The following is a 21,103-nucleotide window of genomic DNA, read 5'->3' as shown; positions in this document are numbered from 1 at the left end:
TATATATTATAAACTATAAAGTCAGTTTTTTATTGGTTAAATCATTTATGGGATATTGAAACATAAAACCTGACACATTTTAAGAGTATATTGCCAAAAAACTTGCATACCCCTCTCTAGAATCTCTTACAATATTATTATCAGAGTTGGCATTTAGCGAACGGTAGCTAATTGGGTAGCTTACATGGTAGTCCTCTGTTAATGATGGCCTTCAATTTTTTGTTTGATCTATCTTTTCTGACTTCAAATGATGCTTCATCTGATTTGAATTGAAGCAAAGGATACATGGACATGGCTACACATGGCATATGGACATGCCAACTTACCGTATTCTGAAAAAACAGAACATTAATGCAACAAAGATACATTTGACAAAATTCAACTTAAAAAGAAGTTAATCTTTAGACCGTTCACATACTATGTTTTCATATACTTTGAAATATATACTATAAACGAATTAGAGATATAAACGTATACCCAACAAAAAAGTGATCACTGCTAAATATTTTTCTCTGTTCCTCTAAAAATGCGTCCTCCACATGTTCGGCTTAATTATTCTATAGGCCTATTTTGATTGACTTAAGTAAAAAGTGTTTTTTAAAAAACTCATTTTTATTTAAACACTTTTGACCAAAATTGTTGAAAATGCACTTTAAAAGTTTTTTTAAGTGGTTGCCAAATACTTTAATTTTTTTTGAAAATGACTCGATTTTTAAATTAAATACTTGAAAATTCATTCCAAACACACCCTAAATCTGTTTGCAGCGTGTCTCTTAGATTTCAAAAACTACTTAAAAGCAGGCACACTGCACTAGTTGGTATGCTAATGTTTTCCTTAAAATAGTAAGACATGCTTCTTAGATTAAAACCCTAGGTGAAACCCTTAAACTATTCCATCCTCAAGTAGAACACATTGTAAGTAGGAAACCCATCTTGAAGTAGAACACGTTGAACTTAGTTGAATTTTGTGGTATTGCAAGATGCTAAAGTTGTTCCTTTAATCTTGTTCAGTGCTATAGGTATGGTGACGCTATTATCTGGCCAACCAAAAGAAGGTGTTTCAGTTGAAGCCAGGTCAGAAACAAAGGGGTATTATGAAGAAACAAAGACAGATGCATCCGGAAATTATCGGTTGAGGGGACTGCTCCCTGAGACAACTTACACAATAAAAGTAGTTCAAAGAGAGGATCAGGGCAGTGCCAGAATTGAGCGTGCATCTCCTGGAGCAATAACCGTTGAGGTTTGATGTAGCCAATTTATATGCGAACTTCGTAAAGCATATGAAAGTGTGTACCACTTCTCGTGCCACTGTTTTCTACATCTGAAATCTATATATTTATCAATTTTCGTAGGTTGGATCAGAGGATGTCAAGGGATTGGATTTTCTGGTCTTTGAACGTCCTGAATTGACCATTTTGAGTGGCCATGTTGAAGGAAAGAAAATTGAGGGACTAAAGTCAGGTTTGCAAGTGGAAATCAAGTCAGCGAGTGAGACGTCTAAAGTCGAGTCTGTATTCCCTCTGCCACTTTCAAACTTTTTTCAGGTAAAGGGCTTACCTAAGGGTAAGTACCTTGTGCAGCTACGATCAAGTGAACCGTTGGGCACCATCCAATTTGAGTCTAGTATACTTGAGGCTGACTTGGAGGAGAATACTCAAATAAACGTGGGCCCACTGAAATACAAATTTGAAGAATACCACCACAAACAGGTTAGTGTTACTCTCTGCCAGATAGCACTTTTTTCTAATCTTCCAGGACACGAGTTTTACGGTGTTGTTTAGGAGGTTGTATCATTTGGTTCTAGTATTAGCCACCACCCGGATTAACTCATGCTGAAGAGCTCAGTTCATCGCAATTGTTGTTGTACTTCCACTCGGCTAGTTTAGTAACTCAAGTGTTCTCTTCTCTCCCTCTTTCCAATCTCCTTCCTTCCTTTTTCTGCAGGATCTGACTGCAGCACCGGTACTCCCTCTCGTTAGTGGAATCCTCGCAATTCTCCTTTTTGTCAGCATTCCAAGGTAACATGAATACATTTTCTTCAGATCAACTATCCTGGACAGCCTGCGCAAATTTGCAGATTATTTTAATTCCTCCTTCTGACTCTTCCATTGTTTAAAGACTCAAGGATTTTTACCACCAAGCCACGGTGGGAACATCATCAGCATCATCTGGATTCGCGGTAACTATAAAGAAAGAAGCACGGAAACCAGTTTTGAGAAAAAAGACATACTGAGAACCGACCACCTTTCAGCGTTAAGAATGCAAAAAACTTCCATTTGGTCAAATTTCTGATTAGCTCAATTGGCAACCTAACCCAACTGGGGGCAGTTTCACGGTAGGCATACAATTTAATTATGTAAACTTAGAGGTCAATGTTTGTTATGAAATTCTGACGTGTAGATCAATTACTGGTCAAAGTTAAGGAGTCCTTGTACACAATTTTGATCTCTAGGCTTTATGCAGTGTTTATTTGCCTCTATGTAAGTCAGTATCATTCTTCTAGGAATTATTCAGGTTTTAGTCAACTCATTTCCACATTTGGAATCTAATGAGAAATAGAAAAGACAATTTGTTTTTAATAATGAACCAGTTAACGTGCTTCAACTTTTACCCTTTTTGCTTCAAAATTTAAATATTGAAAGTTTTACCAACATGAGCTCAGCGGTTTAGTATGAATGCATATGTATCAATCGTTCTTTCATTAACTTTACCATTTAAGCCTAGGGTTGGATCATTTATTGAATTCTACTCAACACTATAATGATAATAAAAATGTGAATAAAATAATCATAAAAGTTTTAGCTTTTCTTTTCATCATCAACCACCTTTTTGATGTGTATTTATATAACCAAACTTATATGTTTCGTAAACTCTAAATCTGTAATTTTGCATTTTACTCCTACCTTAAATCTACTTTACTCGAATTTCTTGGATTTACTTGTTTATTTATTTTAGTTTTTTTTGTATAATAATTGTGAGGTATGATTAATTGAACCTTCCACGTCAAGGAAAGAGTATATGTTGATTATTGGTAGATATGTTTTGGTTGGCAATTATGTTTGATTCATATATTGAACTTTCAAGTAATGTTCTCACATAATATAAATATACCATTTACTTAATATGTGTGTTATATGTATTACATGATTTTATTTTATTAATTGTGGTTTTGTGTAATCTTTTTTTTTATCGATGTAAATGATAATGTGACATCTATTTAATTAATGTTGGTTTTTTGAAACATATTTAATTAATATTGGTTGGTTTAGTGCAATGTGATAGATAAATAACTTAAAGAATTGAACTAGGTGGGTAAACTAAATGGAGTAGGCACTAGCTATCAAGTTAGATATAAATGATATAGGGGTGATCATTGAAACCGCTAAAATCGAATAGAATGTTAAATCGAATCGGAATCGAACCGAAATCAAATTAATGTGGTTCGGTTCGGTTTGATATATTTTCAAATTGAATTATTGCGGTGTGTGTGTTTGAAAATTGGAGCAACTAATGATGTTTTGAATGATGATAAATCTTTTATGTTAGTAGTATTAATATTTTTGGACTTTGGAATAACTTTTAAGTTTGTTGTTGAACTAGTAGTGTTATTAATAGTCTAGGCTTATGACTAATTGTAATTGTTATTATTAAACTTTAAACATTTTAATTCTTATTGTTTTTAAATTTCAAAAGTAACTGTCAAAACTATATTTTTAAATACATTATTTCAAATCTTAGAAATTTAGAAAATATGAAAAAGCATAAAAAAATTTAAAAAACAAAAAACAAAAAATACTGTGAAACTGAATCGAATCAAATATGCGGTCGGTTCGATTTTAAAAAATACACTTTTAAATTTTGCGGTCTGGTTCGATTCGAGTCACGAACTGAATCGAACCGAATTGTGAACGCTATTTAAACATGTCTCTGTTTTATTTATTTAATTTATTAAGGACATAGTTTTATGAACTAAAATACTAATACCTAAAATTCTCGTTCTCTCACACAAGTTATTGCCAAATGTTGAATTCTTGATCTCATTAATAGATTCTATTGTATTTCATTGGCGACTACTTTAATTTATGTTTTTTGCAACGTATCATCTAAAAATAACGCATTTGAAGGAAGAGTGAAGGAAACAACTCCAACGAGTTGGACTTATTAATTTAGAGTATTAAATTTTTGTTTACATGTTAATATTTCTATTGATATTTTTACGTATTCATAGGTTTGAGTTTGACATTGGTATAAAGAAGTATATTTGCACGATATTGTAAAATGAACTATAACAATAAAAATTCATAAGGTAAAAACTCATTTAAAAAATTAAACTTGAGTATGACGTTCTATAATTTCTATTTTTTTCACTTGATGAATTGAAGACCATGTGATTCTAAGATGCTATTGAGTTTATATTTTCATTTTAACCAAAACAATTCAAATTAAAATAGTTACGCAGTGAATCTAACTAGGCTCATCGGTTGAGGTCAGCTTGAGCTCAATAAACCCTAAAATCTTCTAATGAAAAATCTCTCGGATCAATCCAACAGATTTAGTTGAGGTGGACACACCATTTTACACTACAATTGCTCAACTTGATATTACTTCAATTCAACGACTTAAGTATCGAAATATGAACTATATAATACCGTACTAGAGTTTGTCGTTTATGTCATTGTCCCAGGATATAGTCTATCTAATATATCATAAAAAATCAAACCAATTTAAAAATAGGAACTTTGAATCAAAATGATGAGAGATTTCTGTAGAGATATTTTCAAGTATAGTGAGAGCCAAAATACATAGGCTAAACTAAGACAAAGGAAGCCAAAACTTAGGCACCAAGACTAAAGAGTCAACATCTTGAGTCCCTTGTAGTAATGGTGTGGGGCAATGGAACCCCAAAAGAATCCAACGGCTCAGTATTTGATTGATTCTCTGGAATGGAAAACAATTCAAGGATGAGACAGATGAGGTTGGATTATGGATATTTACCCATCTTCTTGTTCCCATTTCCCAACTCAGCTCCTTCTGCAGACAACCTACCTGTCTCTCTCTCTTATCTGTAAGTCTTTACTCTGTTTTTCTCTCTAGATTCTGACCCATATCAAGAATTTCATCTAGGTAGTCCGCCATTAATGGCTATCACGATCTTCATGAGTGTTCATGTCCTTCAATCACTGTAAGTTTTCCCCTCTTGGGTGTTTTTCTCCTGTTTCTCTTTTGTTGAGGTTTTGCAATGGCTTCTACTCCACCACACTGTTCAATCACTACGGCGAAGCCGTATCAAAACCATCAATACCCACAAAATAACTTGAAAAACCATCGTCAAAATCCCCGCCAGAATGGCTCTTGGACGACGACCCACAAGGTTTCTCTTGTCAAACCATTGCCTTCAACTCCGGGTCACAGTGCGACTAAATCCACTTCTACTTCTACTTCAACTCCGCTTTCCCAAAGCCCTAATTTCCCCTCTCTTTGTTCTCTCCCCACCTCCAAATCCGAGCTAGCTTCCAACTTTTCTGGCCGTCGATCAACTCGATTCGTCTCTAAGTTTCACTTTGGACGGCCCAAATCCTCCATGGCCACTCGTCATACTGCGATTGCTGAGGAGGTTCTGCACCAGGCGCTTCAGTTTGGTAAGGACGATGTGAGTCTGGATAATATTTTGCTTAATTTCGAGTCTAAGCTTTGTGGGTCGGAAGATTATACGTTTTTGCTTCGGGAACTTGGGAATAGAGGTGAATGTTGGAAAGCAATTCGATGCTTTGAGTTTGCGCTTGTTAGAGAGGGAAAGAAGAATGAGAGAGGTAAATTGGCTAGTGCGATGATTAGTACTCTTGGTAGGCTTGGGAAAGTGGAACTTGCTAAGGGGGTTTTTGAGACAGCATTGAGTGAAGGGTATGGGAACACTGTTTTTGCCTTCTCAGCTTTGATAAGTGCTTATGGGAAGAGTGGTTACTTCGATCAAGCTATTAAGGTTTTTGAATCCATGAAAGTTTCAGGATTGAAGCCAAATTTGGTTACTTATAATGCAGTAATTGATGCATGTGGAAAAGGAGGAGTAGAGTTTAAGAGAGTGGTGGAGATTTTTGAAGAAATGTTGAGGAATGGGGTCCAACCTGATAGAATTACCTATAACTCACTTCTTGCTGTGTGTAGTCGAGGAGGGTTGTGGGAGGCAGCTCGAAACTTGTTTAATGAGATGGTAGATAGAGGGATTGATCAGGATGTATTTACTTATAATACACTTTTGGATGCAGTTTGCAAAGGTGGACAGATGGATTTGGCTTACGAGATTATGTTAGAGATGCCTGGAAAGAAAATACTGCCTAATGTCGTTACTTACAGTACAATGGCTGATGGATATGCCAAGGCTGGTAGATTAGAAGATGCTCTAAGCTTATACAACGAAATGAAGTTTCTGGGTATTGGTTTAGATAGGGTTTCATATAATACATTGCTTTCAATCTATGCCAAGCTTGGCAGGTTTGAAGATGCTCTGAATGTTTGTAGAGAGATGGGGAGTTCTGGGGTTAAAAAGGATGTTGTTACTTACAATGCACTTTTAGATGGATATGGAAAGCAGGGGAAGTTTAATGAAGTTACTAGAGTATTTAAGGAGATGAAAAAAGATCGTGTATTCCCTAATCTGTTGACATATTCTACCTTAATTGATGTATACTCTAAAGGTAGTCTATATGAGGAGGCAATGGAGGTCTTTCGTGAGTTCAAGCAGGCTGGATTGAAGGCTGATGTAGTTCTCTATAGTGAACTCATCAATGCTTTATGTAAAAATGGTTTGGTGGATTCTGCTGTATCATTGCTCGATGAGATGATAAAAGAAGGGATTAGGCCTAATGTTGTCACTTACAATTCCATAATTGATGCCTTCGGTCGTTCTACAACTGCAGAATCTCCAGTTGATTCTGTTGGTGCATCTAGTGAAAGGCAAAGTGAATCCCCATCCTTCATGTTGATTGAGAGTGTAGATGAGAGTGAGATAGACAATTGGGATCATGACCACATCTTCAAATTTTATCAGCAACTTGTTTCTGAGAAAGAAGGAGCTACAAAGAAAGAAAGACTAGGCAAGGAGGAGATCAGGTCCATCTTGAGTGTCTTCAAGAAGATGCATGAGCTGCAAATAAAACCAAATGTTGTGACCTTCTCAGCGATTCTAAATGCATGCAGGTAAAAATCTTTGACCTGTAGTTACCCTCGGGATTTTGCTATTTAGACTCCCCCCCCCCCCCCCCCCCCCCCCACATTATTTGTTCAAAACCTTCATCAAATCCCTGCGAAATTAAGTTATTTTAGTCATGTTTATTATAATCAAAATCTTTATGTAGTTGATCCTCTTTATCAATAGCAGCCATGGACTTACAAAACTAGGATTTGACCTGTTATTAGGATGCAGGATGAAGTTTTTCCACAAATACACTATCAACATTGGAAATTTAGGGAAGACTATCCGTGCACTTGTTCTTTTTTCTTCCATCATCATTTAGTAATTATCTCTTAGCAAGTGATTTGCATTGAAATTTTTATCAGTCTATGGCATTGGGAACTGGCAAAGCTTGCCCCACAAGTCAAATGTTTAGTATAAATGATCCTTTGTAGCATTTTGTCACATTCTCAAGTCAAATATACCACAAATCAGTGATAATTGTTGACCTCTTATGTTCTATTATCCATCCTTCCTTTGAACAAGGACCACTGGGCCTGAGCCTCAGTTAAACAACCTTTCTACCTGGTATAATTTTGCACTTCAAAGCCTCTTCTTTGTATTTTGATTATTTTTTTTCCTTCGTCTATGCTAATTGGAGGAACTTGTTCTTTCCATTTTCCAGCATATTTTCTGAGATTTCATTGTTAGTCCTTGTGGTTGCTTGCCTTTGTCTTATTCCCTATTATTAACTATAACCTCAAGTCAAGCCGAATATGCATTTGATCCTGATTGTGGAATTTGAGTTTTGGGTGCAGCCGCTGTAAATCAATTGAAGATGCTTCTATGTTATTGGAAGAGCTACGATTATTTGATAATCAAGTCTATGGTGTAGCTCATGGACTCCTTATGGGATTTAATGAAAATGTGTGGATTCAAGCACAATATCTGTTTGATGAAGTGAAACAGATGGACTCTTCCACTGCATCTGCTTTCTACAATGCTTTGACAGATATGCTGTGGCATTTTGGTCAGGTGAAGTCTAGGAACTTTCGAGCCTGTTTAGTGACAGTCTCATATTGGTTGTTTCATGTTTCATTTTCTTTATAAGAGGAAAATATAGGTATTTGGCATTCTTGATCTTTTTTCTCCTTTCTACTAGGTACCAATTTCTTATTTCTTGTTCCTAATGACTGTTTTACTTGAAAATTAAAATCCAAAATATTTTAAACTTTGTGTCTTTTTTAATTCGTGATATTTCTTTATAGTTTATTAACTAATAATAACAAAAAAAAAGTTATTTCTTTTTGGAAAAATTAGAAACTTGAAACAAGAAAAAATATGCCCCTTCTCTTGTTAATATTTGCATACAATTTGGTATCCTTTCTTGAAAACCAAAAGAGAATGGTATCATGAGCCTAACCTAGCAGAAATTGACATGTATTCCTTACCATGTCATCAAGTGGCCCAATTTATTCAAAAAAAAAGGAAAAAAAGAAAAAGAAAAAGAAAAAGAAAAAACATCTTTCACATTTTTGCTACTACATACTGATGCTGGTTCTGATATTTGAAATTTTCTTTCTATAGAAACGGGGGGCCCAATTGGTTGTACTTGAAGGAAAAAGACGCAAAGTATGGGAAACTTTATGGTCCGATTCTTGCTTAGATTTGCACCTCATGTCTTCTGGAGCTGCTCGTGCCATGGTTCATGCTTGGTTGCTGGGTATTCATTCTGTTGTATTTAATGGTCATCAGTTGCCCAAGTTATTAAGGTAAGTTCATTCCTCCCTTCGCTCTTTATTAGTGGTTAGTTAGGCATATTCTTAGATATTGGTACCTTTTCAGTTTACCTCTAATAGTTAGTTGTAGTTCGATCTCTGGTTATTTAATTGTGTTAAATTCCTTAGTTACTCGGGTATGAAGATATTGGTACCTTCTCAGTTTACCTCTAATAGTTAGTTGTAGTTCGATCTCTGGTTATTTAATTGTGTTAACTTCCTTAGTTACTCGGGTATGAAGATATTGGTACCTTCTTTTCTTTTTTCTTTTTTTTTTTTGGGAAGATACGTAGCTATAAAGTTTTTTTTTTTTTGAATGATAATATAAGTGGCAATACTACCATTCCTACTGAGATCGAGTGCCGTCTATTGGTAAAATATATGAGAGATCAAGGATGTGGTTTAAGACTTCAATGATTTTAACTCTTTGGAGAGTGTAAGACCTTTGGTTACTACTGTTTACATTAGGTGGGGTGGAAAGGGAATATCACCTCTAACATTTAATTGGAGAATGTTCTCTCCAATCGTCTCTTATATTAAGGGGAGGAAAAAGTTGTGAGGTCATTACGTCTGTTTTTGGCAAGTAGTTTCATAGGGAGAGTCTGAAGGGTGAGCCGGCCGAATTACTTGAGCAGCTGTATAATGCTTTCAGCATCTTTCTTTGTTGTTTTGGGTAAATATCAGTTGGATATCTCACAGAAAGCTAGTGATGATCTACCTCCCAAAAGAGAGTTTCAACGTGCTCAGTAATGCGTATCTTGAATAGCTCCATAGCAACACTTATCCCTGGCTGTAGGCTTCAGGCAGATTTTGACTTCTTCCTTATTGAATCATAAACTAGTTTTTGTTGGCTTGCTCAACTTTTGGATCTGCAATAATATTAGGGTTATGACATGGATCCTTAACTTAGTGTCCGAGGAGATCTTTTCTGAGTGTAATTTGCTCGCAATCAACTCGAGAAATTTGGTTAGATCTCAAGATTTGAGCAATATTTGCATGAGAACTAGACCTACTATCAATTGAGGCCTAAACTAAAGAATCTTCTTGCATGGCCAATTTTTTGTTAGTTCACACTTCACCAAAGCGCAATCTGCTTTCACCATTATTATTCATCTTGCCTGTTGACCCTTGCCCAATACTTGAATCTGCCCCTGCCCAGAAGCGAGGATAGAATTCACTTTTGTTCTTCTAGTCCATTTAGGGAATTTGTGCCTAGCTCTTTTCTCTCTCCTGCGTGTGGGTAGCACCCTCGTTTTCCTTGATCTGGAAGGTCTGAACCTCCAAGAAAGTCAGATTTTTTTGCTTAGTAGATCTCCCCTAGGAGAATTAACACCATGGATTGTATCTAGAGAGCAACTTCTACTGTGCTTGGTCCTTGGTCCTCATCTGGACCATGTTTTATGAAATTGCCAATCTCCTAGACTGATTTGGGAGAGATGGCTTGCAACAAGTCGTGTAAGGCTATGATGGAGGAGGTGGTATTCCACCCCATTTTCATGATAGAGGGGCGTTTCTTTGGCATGTAGCATTAGAGTGCATCTTTTTGAGATATCTGGTTTGAGAGAAATAGGAGAGAGAAATAGGAGAGTCTAAGTAAGGGAAATTCTTGGAGGAGGTTTGGGCTTTGGTTATGTTTCAAGGCCTCTCATAGGGCTTTTGGCACCAAGCATTTCAGTGATTACCCTTTATCTCTCTCTCTCACTCATTCTCTTTAATAGAAGCCTAGTTTTCTGTGTTTTTTTGTCGTTCTTTTGGCTCCTTCTGGATCACGCTTTCCTTCTTTGTATAGTCTTTTTCGTTTCTCTTTGGTAGTACTTCAGTGTCATATTGTCGCAAATTCCTTACATTTTAGTCATTGTGCAGCATTCTGACAGGATGGGGAAAACACAGCAAAGTTGTCGGTGATGGAGCTCTGAGACGGGCAATCGAGGCACTTCTAACTAGCATGGGGGCCCCATTTCGGGTTGCAAAATGTAATATAGGAAGGTATGTATCAACAGGCTCTGTGGTGGCTGCCTGGTTGAAAGAGTCTGGTACCTTAAAATTGCTTGTTCTTCATGATGATAGAACTCACCCAGATAGTGAAAATGTGGATCTAATTTCCAAACTCCAAATGATTTCCTTGTAGCAGTATCTGTATAATATTATTACTCATCAGAGATATGGGAAAAATTGGTTTAGAGAAACGTTTACTAAATTGGCAATGCCTTCCAAAATCAATCTCTTTTGTGCCAAATATTTGATCTCCCTCAATTCGATTCCAAATTATATATTACACCTATATAGAGAGTATATTTAGTATCACATGCTTCTGAATAATTAACATTTCTTGAGATTCTACGAATTTATTCATTTGAAAAGGAATATCTACACATATTACTCATGAAGTTGAAGATAAAAAGAAATACAATTCATTTAGTTGGAATCAATTTATTCTTCCACCAAAGCAAATCATGAAATATGAATTAATGATGGAAAAAAAAAAAAAACCGCTTCTCAAATGAAGTTGAAAAAAGGTCCAATTATAATTGATAAATGATTGGTTATTTTGATAAGTAGATAAAAGTTAAACTTGTGGCAACATGTTAGGATCAAAGGTTTAAATATACACCTTCACAAATTTTATTGTATCACCAACTTGAACATAACCGAGCAAATTTAGACATTTTTGAGTAGGAGGTTAGATATTCAAATCTTACCTTCCTATGTGTTGAACTCAAAATCCTTACGTCATATCCTTTTCTTTTCTTTTTTTTTTTTCTTTTTTAAAATACTTAATTGAGAGAAAAAAATTTGTGAAGATAAGTTTTGTCCATATACTTGTCTTAGCTATTCACAATCGAACCATTACTTTGAATAATGTACCATACTCGGCGAATCATGATGGCTTGGATAAGGATGCCTCAAAACGACATGCTTTGATGCCTTATAGGCATTGCTACAATTAATTGTCTTATCTCTCAAACTTTCTTTAGAAACTTTTATCATAATCCTTCTATCAAATAAAACTTCTAATAGATAAAAATACAATTTTCTTTTTCATAAAAAAATACACCGAAAATGGCTTAACCTGCTACATTTTCCCCTATTTTGCTAGTTGTAAGACATTTAAGCAGTAGATTTTGACAATTCACATGTTTCAAGTTATCCCAAAGAATACTCTAATCGAACAAAATGACATCTACTCTGAATTTAGAATCTGACTGTTAGAATGGTAAGATAAGAAATAGAAATTATATATAGGTTTTTTAAATTCTCCAAGAAACCATAAAGTGAAAAGAATGAATATAACAAAAGCAAGTGAATGTAAAAAGGAGATGCTAGTTAAAGAAGAAAACAACCAAACTAAAAAGGTTGATAAAAGGAATGTAGAAGCTAAAGGATCATTCGTTCTTTGGAATATTGATGGCAATGCCTACTTGGCCCTCTTGCTAGAATTTCACCGCCAACTAAATATACTGAATTTTCTTGAGAGCTACATAGTCCAATTGATAGAACTTTTAATATTCTATTTACAAACTTCTTTATAATGAATGTATGTATGTATGTATTTTGAGGAGTTAGTTTGGTATAGAATTTAAATTTTCTAATTCAACACCGACATGATAGGTGAATCATCATTTTCATATATATATTTTGTATTGGAGATATGAAGATTTGAACTTCTGAGCTTAAGAAAACGACTTTCATATCAATTACCGTTGAATTATGCTCATTTTGACAATATTTTCATTTATCTAATAGAAAATTCAGCAGAATATAACAAAAATATCGACCAAATACCACTATCGTCAACCTAATATTAATAATATGGAAAAAAAATTAATAAAACCATTTTTCTGAAGCACCTTTGAAAAATTGTAAATTTGAAATGTGTTCAGTATAGATTCTCTAAGCAATTTTAGATGATCAAAAGCATTTTTTTTTAAAAAAAAAATCTTAATAAATAAAGAGCGTTTTGAAAATAATGAATTAATTTTAAAAACACAACAAAGATAGATTAACAGATGACTTATTTTCCAAAAAAAAAAAAGAGAGAGAGAGAACTTTAAAGTGATTATTAATAATATTATTATTATTTGCAAAATATATAATAAGAAATCGAAACATATTTGTAATTAACTAACCGCTCTTAAAAATGAAGCATGAGCATAACTAAACAAATTTGTCATTTAAAGTACTATTTTTTAGAAAATGCAATATAGACAAACATTTTTATTAGAAATATTTTAACAAAAATGCTTAAACTTAAAGGTATGCCAAACACAACTACTTCAATATTTTAAAGGTATGTTGTTTGGTAACATTTTGGTTTTTTTTTTTTTTTTTTTTTTTTTTTTTTTTCCGTTTTTTAAAATTAAGTCTATAAATACTATTTTCACTTCATTTTTTTTTTACCAATGATTTAAAAAACCAAGTCAAAATTTGAAAAAAATAGCTTTAATTTTTTTTTTGTTTTTAGAATTTGACAAAGAATTCAATTATTATACTTAAAAAAATGTAAATCGTTTTAAAAAATAGGAAGTAAATAGACTTAATTTCGGAACATAAAAAGCAAAAAGTGAAATGGAAAAGGAAAGAACAAATAGTCAAAGTACGAGATTTACATGGAGCTTCTTGGTTAAGACATGTAAAAGCTACTCAGATTGTCCATTCAATTCGTAATTTTAGGGATTTGTGGGTCCAAAAGCAACTTAAAAGAAATATGTACATAAAACAGAATTAAAGTGAAATCACCGACTAACATAACTAACTTAACCAACCCCTTATCTAATTTAATTAAATCTCTTTATTTCTTTTTGGTCAACACGACATTTGGACTCTATTCTAATTTTTTGTTCCCACAAATTCTAGAACATCCATGCATATGCAAGTGTCATAGTTATCTTGCTTGATGAACTTCAACCAAAATTTTTCAAAGGCTTTTAATTTGGGTAATTGTAATTGGTAGTACTTATAGGTAGGGATGTCTATGGGTTGGGTTGGATTAGGTTGAAAGATTTTTTAGACCCAACCCAATTGTTCGGATTATAAATTTTTTCAACCCAAATAACCCTTATTTAAAAATGAATCCAACCCAACCCAACTATGAAATATTTGGGTTGGGTGGTTCGGGTTAATCAGGTCATTTATTTAAAATTATGTTATTAAAAGAAGCAAAACGTAAATATGTAAAAATCTAATTTAATTATTTTCATATATTGAATTAAGATTAACTACTCAATTTCAACTTATATAGTGAAATTTGTTTTTCTAAAATGCAAAGAAACTACTTTTAAGAGTGGTTGAAGAATAAATTATTAAAAAAAAAATAGAATTAAATAAAATTAAAATCAATATATATAAATAATTGTGTTATAAGTAACAAAAAAAAATATATTTTAAAGTTAATAATAAATTCAGGTTGGTTCATGTTGGTTTGAGTTATATTAGGTGAACCCATGAATCAACCCAACTCATAAAATTTTTCATTTATTTGAACCCAACCCAACCCAAACCGCACGGGTTAGGTTGGGTTGATTGGTTTTTTTGGGTCATCGAGTTTTTTGAACACCCCTACTTTTAGGATTAATAATTAAGTATTTAATGATATTTTTAAAAACTTGCAAATATAATAAAATTTATTCTAGCTCATAGACTCCAATCTGAATTTTGGATCTAAATTTTGCTATATCTGCATTTTTTTTATTGTATTATATTTATTAATATTTTGAATCTGATTACTATATTTACCTCCGTCCCTTTTGTATCATCAAACCTGATTCCTTGTAGGTTTCAACTTTTCGATTTGAATAAATTCCAGTGTCCACTCAAACAATTTGTTGATTGTTTTCTCATGCTGTGTGCCACCATTGTCAGGTGGTAAATTTGGCTTCAAATTGATCAAGATAAGGTCTTTTCACTAATTGATTCTGTCTTATTTTCCTTTTGATACATAAAGTTGATAGGATTAAACATAAATGAGGTGAAGTTTTCTCTTTTTTCTTCCCACTTGAACTTTTCCTCCTTTAATTTGGATAACTTCTTTGATTCTACTTTGTGCAACGGTTTGTTTGCATCCACCTACTTCATTTTGATGGATTGCATGGTTTCTCTATAAAACCCATGAAGGTTTCGGCTCTCTCTGCAAATCATTCTTCTCTTTCCTTCCAGCTACACTAGATTACAAATACCAATTACCAACCTTCTTTTGTTCTTCTCATTACAAGTGTGGATTTTTGTTTGAGCTTACCACCTGGCTTTGATATTGTTCCTGTATGGTCATAGGTTGTTTGTCTTTCGTTGAAATTTGTTAAAGCTTACAAAGTTCTGAGTGAATAGATTCATCTCTCTTTGTTTATCTTCTTTACAAGCTCTCTGTCAACCATCTGCCATGGCACCTCCAAATGACCCAGCTGCCTTAAACGCTTCTGTTCTGAAATCTGAGAGTTTGGAAAATCTTATTGATTTTTTAGATGGGAAAATCAGTGTTAAAGGAGTTCCAGTGCTGTCAGAAGTCCCAACCAATGTCTTTTTCAGCCCTTTCTCTTCGATAAGCCAATCCTCCGATGCGCCACTTCCTTTGCTCCAACGTGTGCATAGTCTGTCCTATAAGGGTGGATTTCTCGGTTTCAACCGAACGCAGCCTTCTGATAGGCTGACAAATTCTTTGGGAAAATTCAAGGGTAGGGAGTTTGTGAGTATCTTCAGGTTCAAAACATGGTGGTCGACCATGTGGGTTGGGAATTCTGGGTCAGATTTACAAATGGAAACTCAATGGGTCATGCTAAATATTCCTGAAATAAAGTCATATGTCGTTATCATTCCCATTATTGAAGGAAGTTTCAGGTCTGCCCTTCATCCTGGGACTGATGGGCAAGTCTTGATTTGTGCTGAAAGTGGCTCAACTCATGTGAAAGCATCGAGCTTTGATGCCATAGCCTACGTTCATGTGTCTGATAACCCCTACAAATTAATGAAGGAGGCCTATGCTGCCGTTAGAGTCCATTTGAATACTTTTAGACTCTTGGAAGAGAAGCCTGTCACGCATCTTGTGGACAAATTCGGTTGGTGCACTTGGGATGCTTTTTACTTAACTGTAGACCCTGTTGGAATTTGGAATGGTGTTAATGATTTTGTTGAAGGCGGCATCTCGCCAAGGTTTCTCATCATTGACGATGGATGGCAAAGCATCAATTTGGATGGTGAAGACCCAACTCGAGATGCAAAAAATCTTGTTCTCGGTGGGACTCAAATGACTGCCAGGCTCTATAGATTTGACGAGTGTGAAAAGTTTAGAAAGTACAAAGGTGGATCCTTGTCAGGTCCAAGTGCTCCATCGTTTGATCCAAAGAAGCCGAAGCTGTTGATCGCGAAGGCCATCGAGATTGAGCATGCTGAGAAAGACAGAGACAAGGCCATTGGCTCTGGAGTCACTGATATCTCTAAGTTTGAAACCAAAATTAAGAAGCTAAAGGAAGAGTTGCATGAGATTTTTGGGAAAGAAGAAGAAGAAGACAGTACTGCCATAAGCAAAGGTTGTACAAGCTGTTCTTGCAAGGCAGAAAACTCTGGAATGAAGGCTTTCACAAGGGACTTGAGAACACAATTCAAAGGTTTAGATGATATATTCGTTTGGCATGCTCTTGCTGGTGCTTGGGGTGGTGTAAGGCCTGGGTCTACCCATCTGAATTCCAAGATAATTCCCTGCAAGCTCTCTCCTGGGCTCGATGGCACAATGACTGATCTTGCTGTTGTGAAGATCATTGAAGGCAGCATCGGACTCGTACATCCTGATCAAGCTGATGATTTCTTCGATTCCATGCATTCTTATCTTTCTAAAGTTGGGATTACAGGAGTGAAAGTTGATGTGATGCACGTAAGTATCTCTAAAACGAAACCATTCAGTCTTATTCTTTTAACTTAGTGTGATGAATAACTAATCTATCAACTCTTTCGTCCTACTGTTTGTTCAATTCAGACTCTAGAGTATGTCTCAGAGGAATATGGAGGAAGAGTTGATCTTGCAAAGGCATATTATAAGGGTCTGACCAACTCTCTTCTTAAAAACTTCAAAGGGACTGGCCTTTTCTCTAGTATGCAACAATGCAATGATTTCTTCTACCTTGGCACAAAGCAAAACTCTATAGGAAGAGTTGGTAAGAATTTCAACTTCTTCCATTTCTCTGTTCTTCGATCATTTAAATGTCACAGAAGGGTTCATTGACTACAACAAATGTTTTGTGGAACAGGTGATGATTTTTGGTTTCAAGATCCAAATGGTGATCCCATGGGTGTTTACTGGTTACAAGGTGTCCACATGATCCACTGTGCATACAACAGCATGTGGATGGGGCAGATCATACAGCCTGATTGGGACATGTTCCAATCAGACCATCTATGTGCCAAATTCCATGCAGGATCAAGAGCCATCTGTGGAGGTCCTGTGTATGTGAGTGATTCAGTGGGCGGCCATAATTTTGATCTCATAAAGCAGCTTGTTTATCCTGATGGAACTATTCCTAGATGCCAACATTTTGCCCTCCCCACAAGAGATTGCCTCTTCAAGAATCCATTGTTTGACAACAAAACTGTTCTCAAGATCTGGAACCTTAACAAGGTACTACTTCCTAGTTCCATCTTTTACTAACTAATACACCCAAATCTTTATATCTTTTCAAAAAATGACATTTATTTCATCTTCTTGGTTGGAATTTAACTACAGTATGGAGGTGTAATTGGGACTTTCAACTGCCAAGGAGCAGGGTGGGACCCAAAAGAGCAAAGAATCAAGGGATATCCAGAATGCTACAAACCAATGTCCACAACAGTACATGTCAATGATATAGAATGGGACCAAAAACCAGAAGCAGCCCCAATGGGGAATTTCGTCGAATACATTGTGTACCTGAACCAAGCTGAGCAAATACTCCACACGACCCCAAAATCTGAACCGCTAAAAGCGACCATTCAACCATCTACATTCGAACTTTTCAATTTCATACCCCTTAGAAAGCTGGGTTCCAACATCAAATTCGCCCCCATTGGCCTGACGAACATGTTCAACAGTTCAGGAACCATTCAGCATTTGAAGTATAACGAAAATGGAGTGGAATTGAAAGTGAAAGGAGGAGGAGATTTCTTGGCTTACTCAAGTGGGTCGCCGAAGAAATGCCTTTCGAACGGAATCGAAGTGGAATTTGAATGGGATTCCGATGGAAAACTGAGTTTTGACCTTCCTTGGATTGAAGAAACCGGTGGAGTTTCTAATTTGGATATTTTCTTTTGAGAAAAAAAATTAAGTTTTAACTATATCTAAGTTAATTTTTACTTAATTTTATGCATTTTGTTGTCTTGTTGTTAAGTGACATGTGTGCTAAGGGATAGCCATGTCAACTAAATAAAGGCTTCTATCATTATTATTGTATTTTCAAGCTTTTTTCCCCCTTCTTTTTTGTTGAGATTGTTTGAGGATTTGTCCTTTGAAAGAGGGCATTATGTTTTGGATTTTTTCTACTAAATAAATGTGTTGGAAAGACTTTAGGGTCATTGTAATTTAGGGTTTTTTTAGTATACGATCATTACGGATTGAACCTCTGACTTCAGAACGTATGCCAATACCACTGAATCGAGCTTACTTTAACAATTTTGGTCCAAATTTTAGAATAAACCATTCTTCAAACTAGAATTTTGGTCCAAATTCTAACTTGAATAATGGTTTTATTCTAGTGGTTGATTTTGTCTCTATTTTAAACTTATATTTTGAAGACATCTATTTTAGTTCACATTCTCTTGAGATGTGAAATTTTCTACTCATGTTTGTAAAATAAGACCATAAATTTTAGGCTTAAATATTACTTTATTATCGTACTTTCAACATGTTCATTTCGCCGTTTATACTTTCAAGATGTTCATTTTGATCCTTTTACTTTCAACTTTGGTTCATTTTGGTTCTTATACCTCCAAAGTATCTATTTTGGTCCTTATACTTCTAAAAAGTGGCAATTTTGATCACTTCATATTCATTTTTATTTAATTTTTTAAGAATTAAAATGATCACTTTTGAAAAGTATATAAACGAAAATGAAGAAAGTAAAATGACTGAAATGAACATTTTGAAAATATAAAGACTAAACTGAACCAAAACCGAAAGTACAGGAGTAAAATAAAAATTTGGGGCAAATAATTTTGTATTAGTTCAACTACATGCATAAATGTATAAACGTTGTTGTGATATCAACCTCGAGATTTAGAGATTTAATATCCACACTTTACCGATTATAAAAAAGATATTTAGGATAAATATTTATATCTCTATCTCTCTCTCTTCCTTTTTTGAGATATGTTAAAGAAACATTTTATATTTTATTTCTTATTCTTCATTTGTTATAATTTTTTAGTTCCCTCTCTAGTATATTCGATGAATTAATATTTTAATATGTTATGAGCTCCGACATATTTGACTTTGAAATGCATTATATCTTGAGATCAAATATATTGGAAAAAGAGATTTCTCAAAGTGTCTAACTAAAATCAAGATTTCCCAAAAATGAGGAAAAGTTAAAGCAAATTCAAAAGGCAAATTATTTTAATGTTACCTTCAAAAAAGGGAGAGAAAAAAAGGGTGGACCCAATCTTTACTAAAACTAACATCAAGGTGGACCAATCAATTGAAAGTTTTACTATTACTACTATTATTCTTATTCTTATTCTTATTATTATTTCTTCTAAAATGATGGAAGTCAATAAAATTGACAACCCAACCAACTTAACTGACTCACCAAGAAAAGTTGTCATAAGCAACAACATTTTCCTATTATATAAATATTGCAATAAAATAGATTTTCATCTTTCATATTTCCACGTGTCTTTGTACATATTGACCATTTGTTTTACAACTATGTGTCCAGATAAGTTCACCTTCTATTTGCCAAATTGCCAATAAATAGAGGCATTTGGTGGGTTCATATGACTATGTGAACATTCGTGAAATCCCAACTTTTTGGAAAGAAATTAGAGAAAATTTTATAATTTCATTATTTTCTTATTTTCTTTATTTTATTTAAGTTATTTATTTATATTACTTTAATATTATAATTTTTCGATATTTGTGTTCCGTTGTACTTCTCAATTTTATAACACGTTATCAACAGAGCTTCTATCATTTTTTCCGCTAAAGGTAATCCTAAAGATATATCAGTTGTTCTCTCTTCATTATAATTAATAGATTAAATTTTGTTTCATATTTGATATATATTAAATTTCTAATATAAATATAATATTTTGTAATAATGTTACTATGAAAAATATTACAAAAATAGAATTTGTAGCATTTGATATTAATGGTAATAATTATTTGTCATTAGTGCTTAATGCCCAAATACACCTAGATGCCATAAAAATGTGAACATCATAAAATAATTTTTCTTCCTAAAGCCGTCGTAAATATATGCACTTGAGGTTCCAAAATTTAAAATCAATTTGTTAGAGAATACATTTTTCTACATTTCGGATATGCTACTACAGTAGTAATATCGAGAGAAATATTTTAAAAATATTTTGCACTCATATGATGTCTTCTCATGGTTAAATGAAATAACGAGTTATTGATTAAAAAATATATATATATGAATCTCAACCAACTATAGCAACAACATTCCCTAAAGTGAAGGTTGTGAATGTTAATAATCGTGGTCGAGATCGTGGTCGTGGTCGAGATCGTGACCATGGCAGGAGAAGAAATAATAATTATTTTTGTGATGGTCGTTCTAATCATTGAAATCCAAAAGAACCACACACAAATGATGATCACAAAGGAAAAGCTCCACAAGATAAAAGTTCAAAACGTGTTAAAAATAAATGCTTCCGATGCGGAATGACTAGGCATTGGTCACGTACCTGTTGTATATCAAAACTCTTAGTTGATCTCTATCAAGCTTCCCTGAAGGAAAAAAGGGGAAAATGTCGAAGCAAATTTTGCATACCAAGATAATGAGATGTTTGACTCATCCAATATAACAAATTTGGATGTGGTGCATGTTTTTCAAATCTTTTAAAAAGAAAAGACACAATTGATGATGTAACAAACGTTTCTTTTGATTTTGGGAATATTTAGTATTAATGTTGTCCCTTTTTTTATATTTTCATGTTTTTTTCTTGTTTAATGTTAACTTTGTAT

At 34.1% G+C, this 21,103-nt stretch overlaps 3 protein-coding genes across 3 annotated transcripts in view; all 3 read left to right on the top strand.

Annotated features, from left to right (window-relative positions):
• Positions 1-2,610, top strand: part of LOC120085486 (Carbohydrate-binding-like fold) — a 30,800-nt gene extending 28,190 nt beyond the window's left edge. The window contains exons 24-27 of the mRNA XM_039041474.2: positions 1,012-1,240; positions 1,353-1,709; positions 1,945-2,018; positions 2,119-2,610. Of these exons, the coding sequence (XP_038897402.1) occupies positions 1,012-1,240; positions 1,353-1,709; positions 1,945-2,018; positions 2,119-2,233 (775 nt within the window). The 3' untranslated portion in view covers positions 2,234-2,610. The remainder of the gene's footprint in view (positions 1-1,011; positions 1,241-1,352; positions 1,710-1,944; positions 2,019-2,118) is intronic.
• Positions 2,611-4,716: 2,106 nt separating this feature from the next.
• GUN1 (s uncoupled 1) lies at positions 4,717-11,166 on the top strand. The gene is made up of 4 exons (XM_039041397.2): positions 4,717-7,194; positions 7,987-8,203; positions 8,756-8,940; positions 10,810-11,166. Exons 1-4 carry the CDS (start codon positions 5,240-5,242, stop codon positions 11,072-11,074), a joined length of 2,622 nt encoding a protein of 873 aa, XP_038897325.1. The 5' UTR covers positions 4,717-5,239; the 3' UTR covers positions 11,075-11,166.
• A 3,599-nt stretch (positions 11,167-14,765) lies between these two features.
• STS (stachyose synthase) lies at positions 14,766-18,352 on the top strand. The gene is made up of 4 exons (XM_039042071.2): positions 14,766-16,804; positions 16,907-17,084; positions 17,178-17,545; positions 17,651-18,352. The coding sequence occupies exons 1-4, from the start codon at positions 15,320-15,322 to the stop codon at positions 18,212-18,214; spliced, it is 2,595 nt and encodes an 864-aa protein (XP_038897999.1). The 5' UTR covers positions 14,766-15,319; the 3' UTR covers positions 18,215-18,352.
• Positions 18,353-21,103: the final 2,751 nt, after the last annotated feature.

This window comes from Benincasa hispida, chromosome 9 (assembly GCF_027475165.1).
Source record: "Benincasa hispida cultivar pf3 chromosome 9, pf3_genome.v1.1, whole genome shotgun sequence".
NCBI classification, from domain to species: domain Eukaryota; kingdom Viridiplantae; phylum Streptophyta; class Magnoliopsida; order Cucurbitales; family Cucurbitaceae; genus Benincasa; species Benincasa hispida.
Note: the sequence above shows the minus strand (reverse complement) of the source record. Positions and strands in the feature narration are given on the sequence as shown.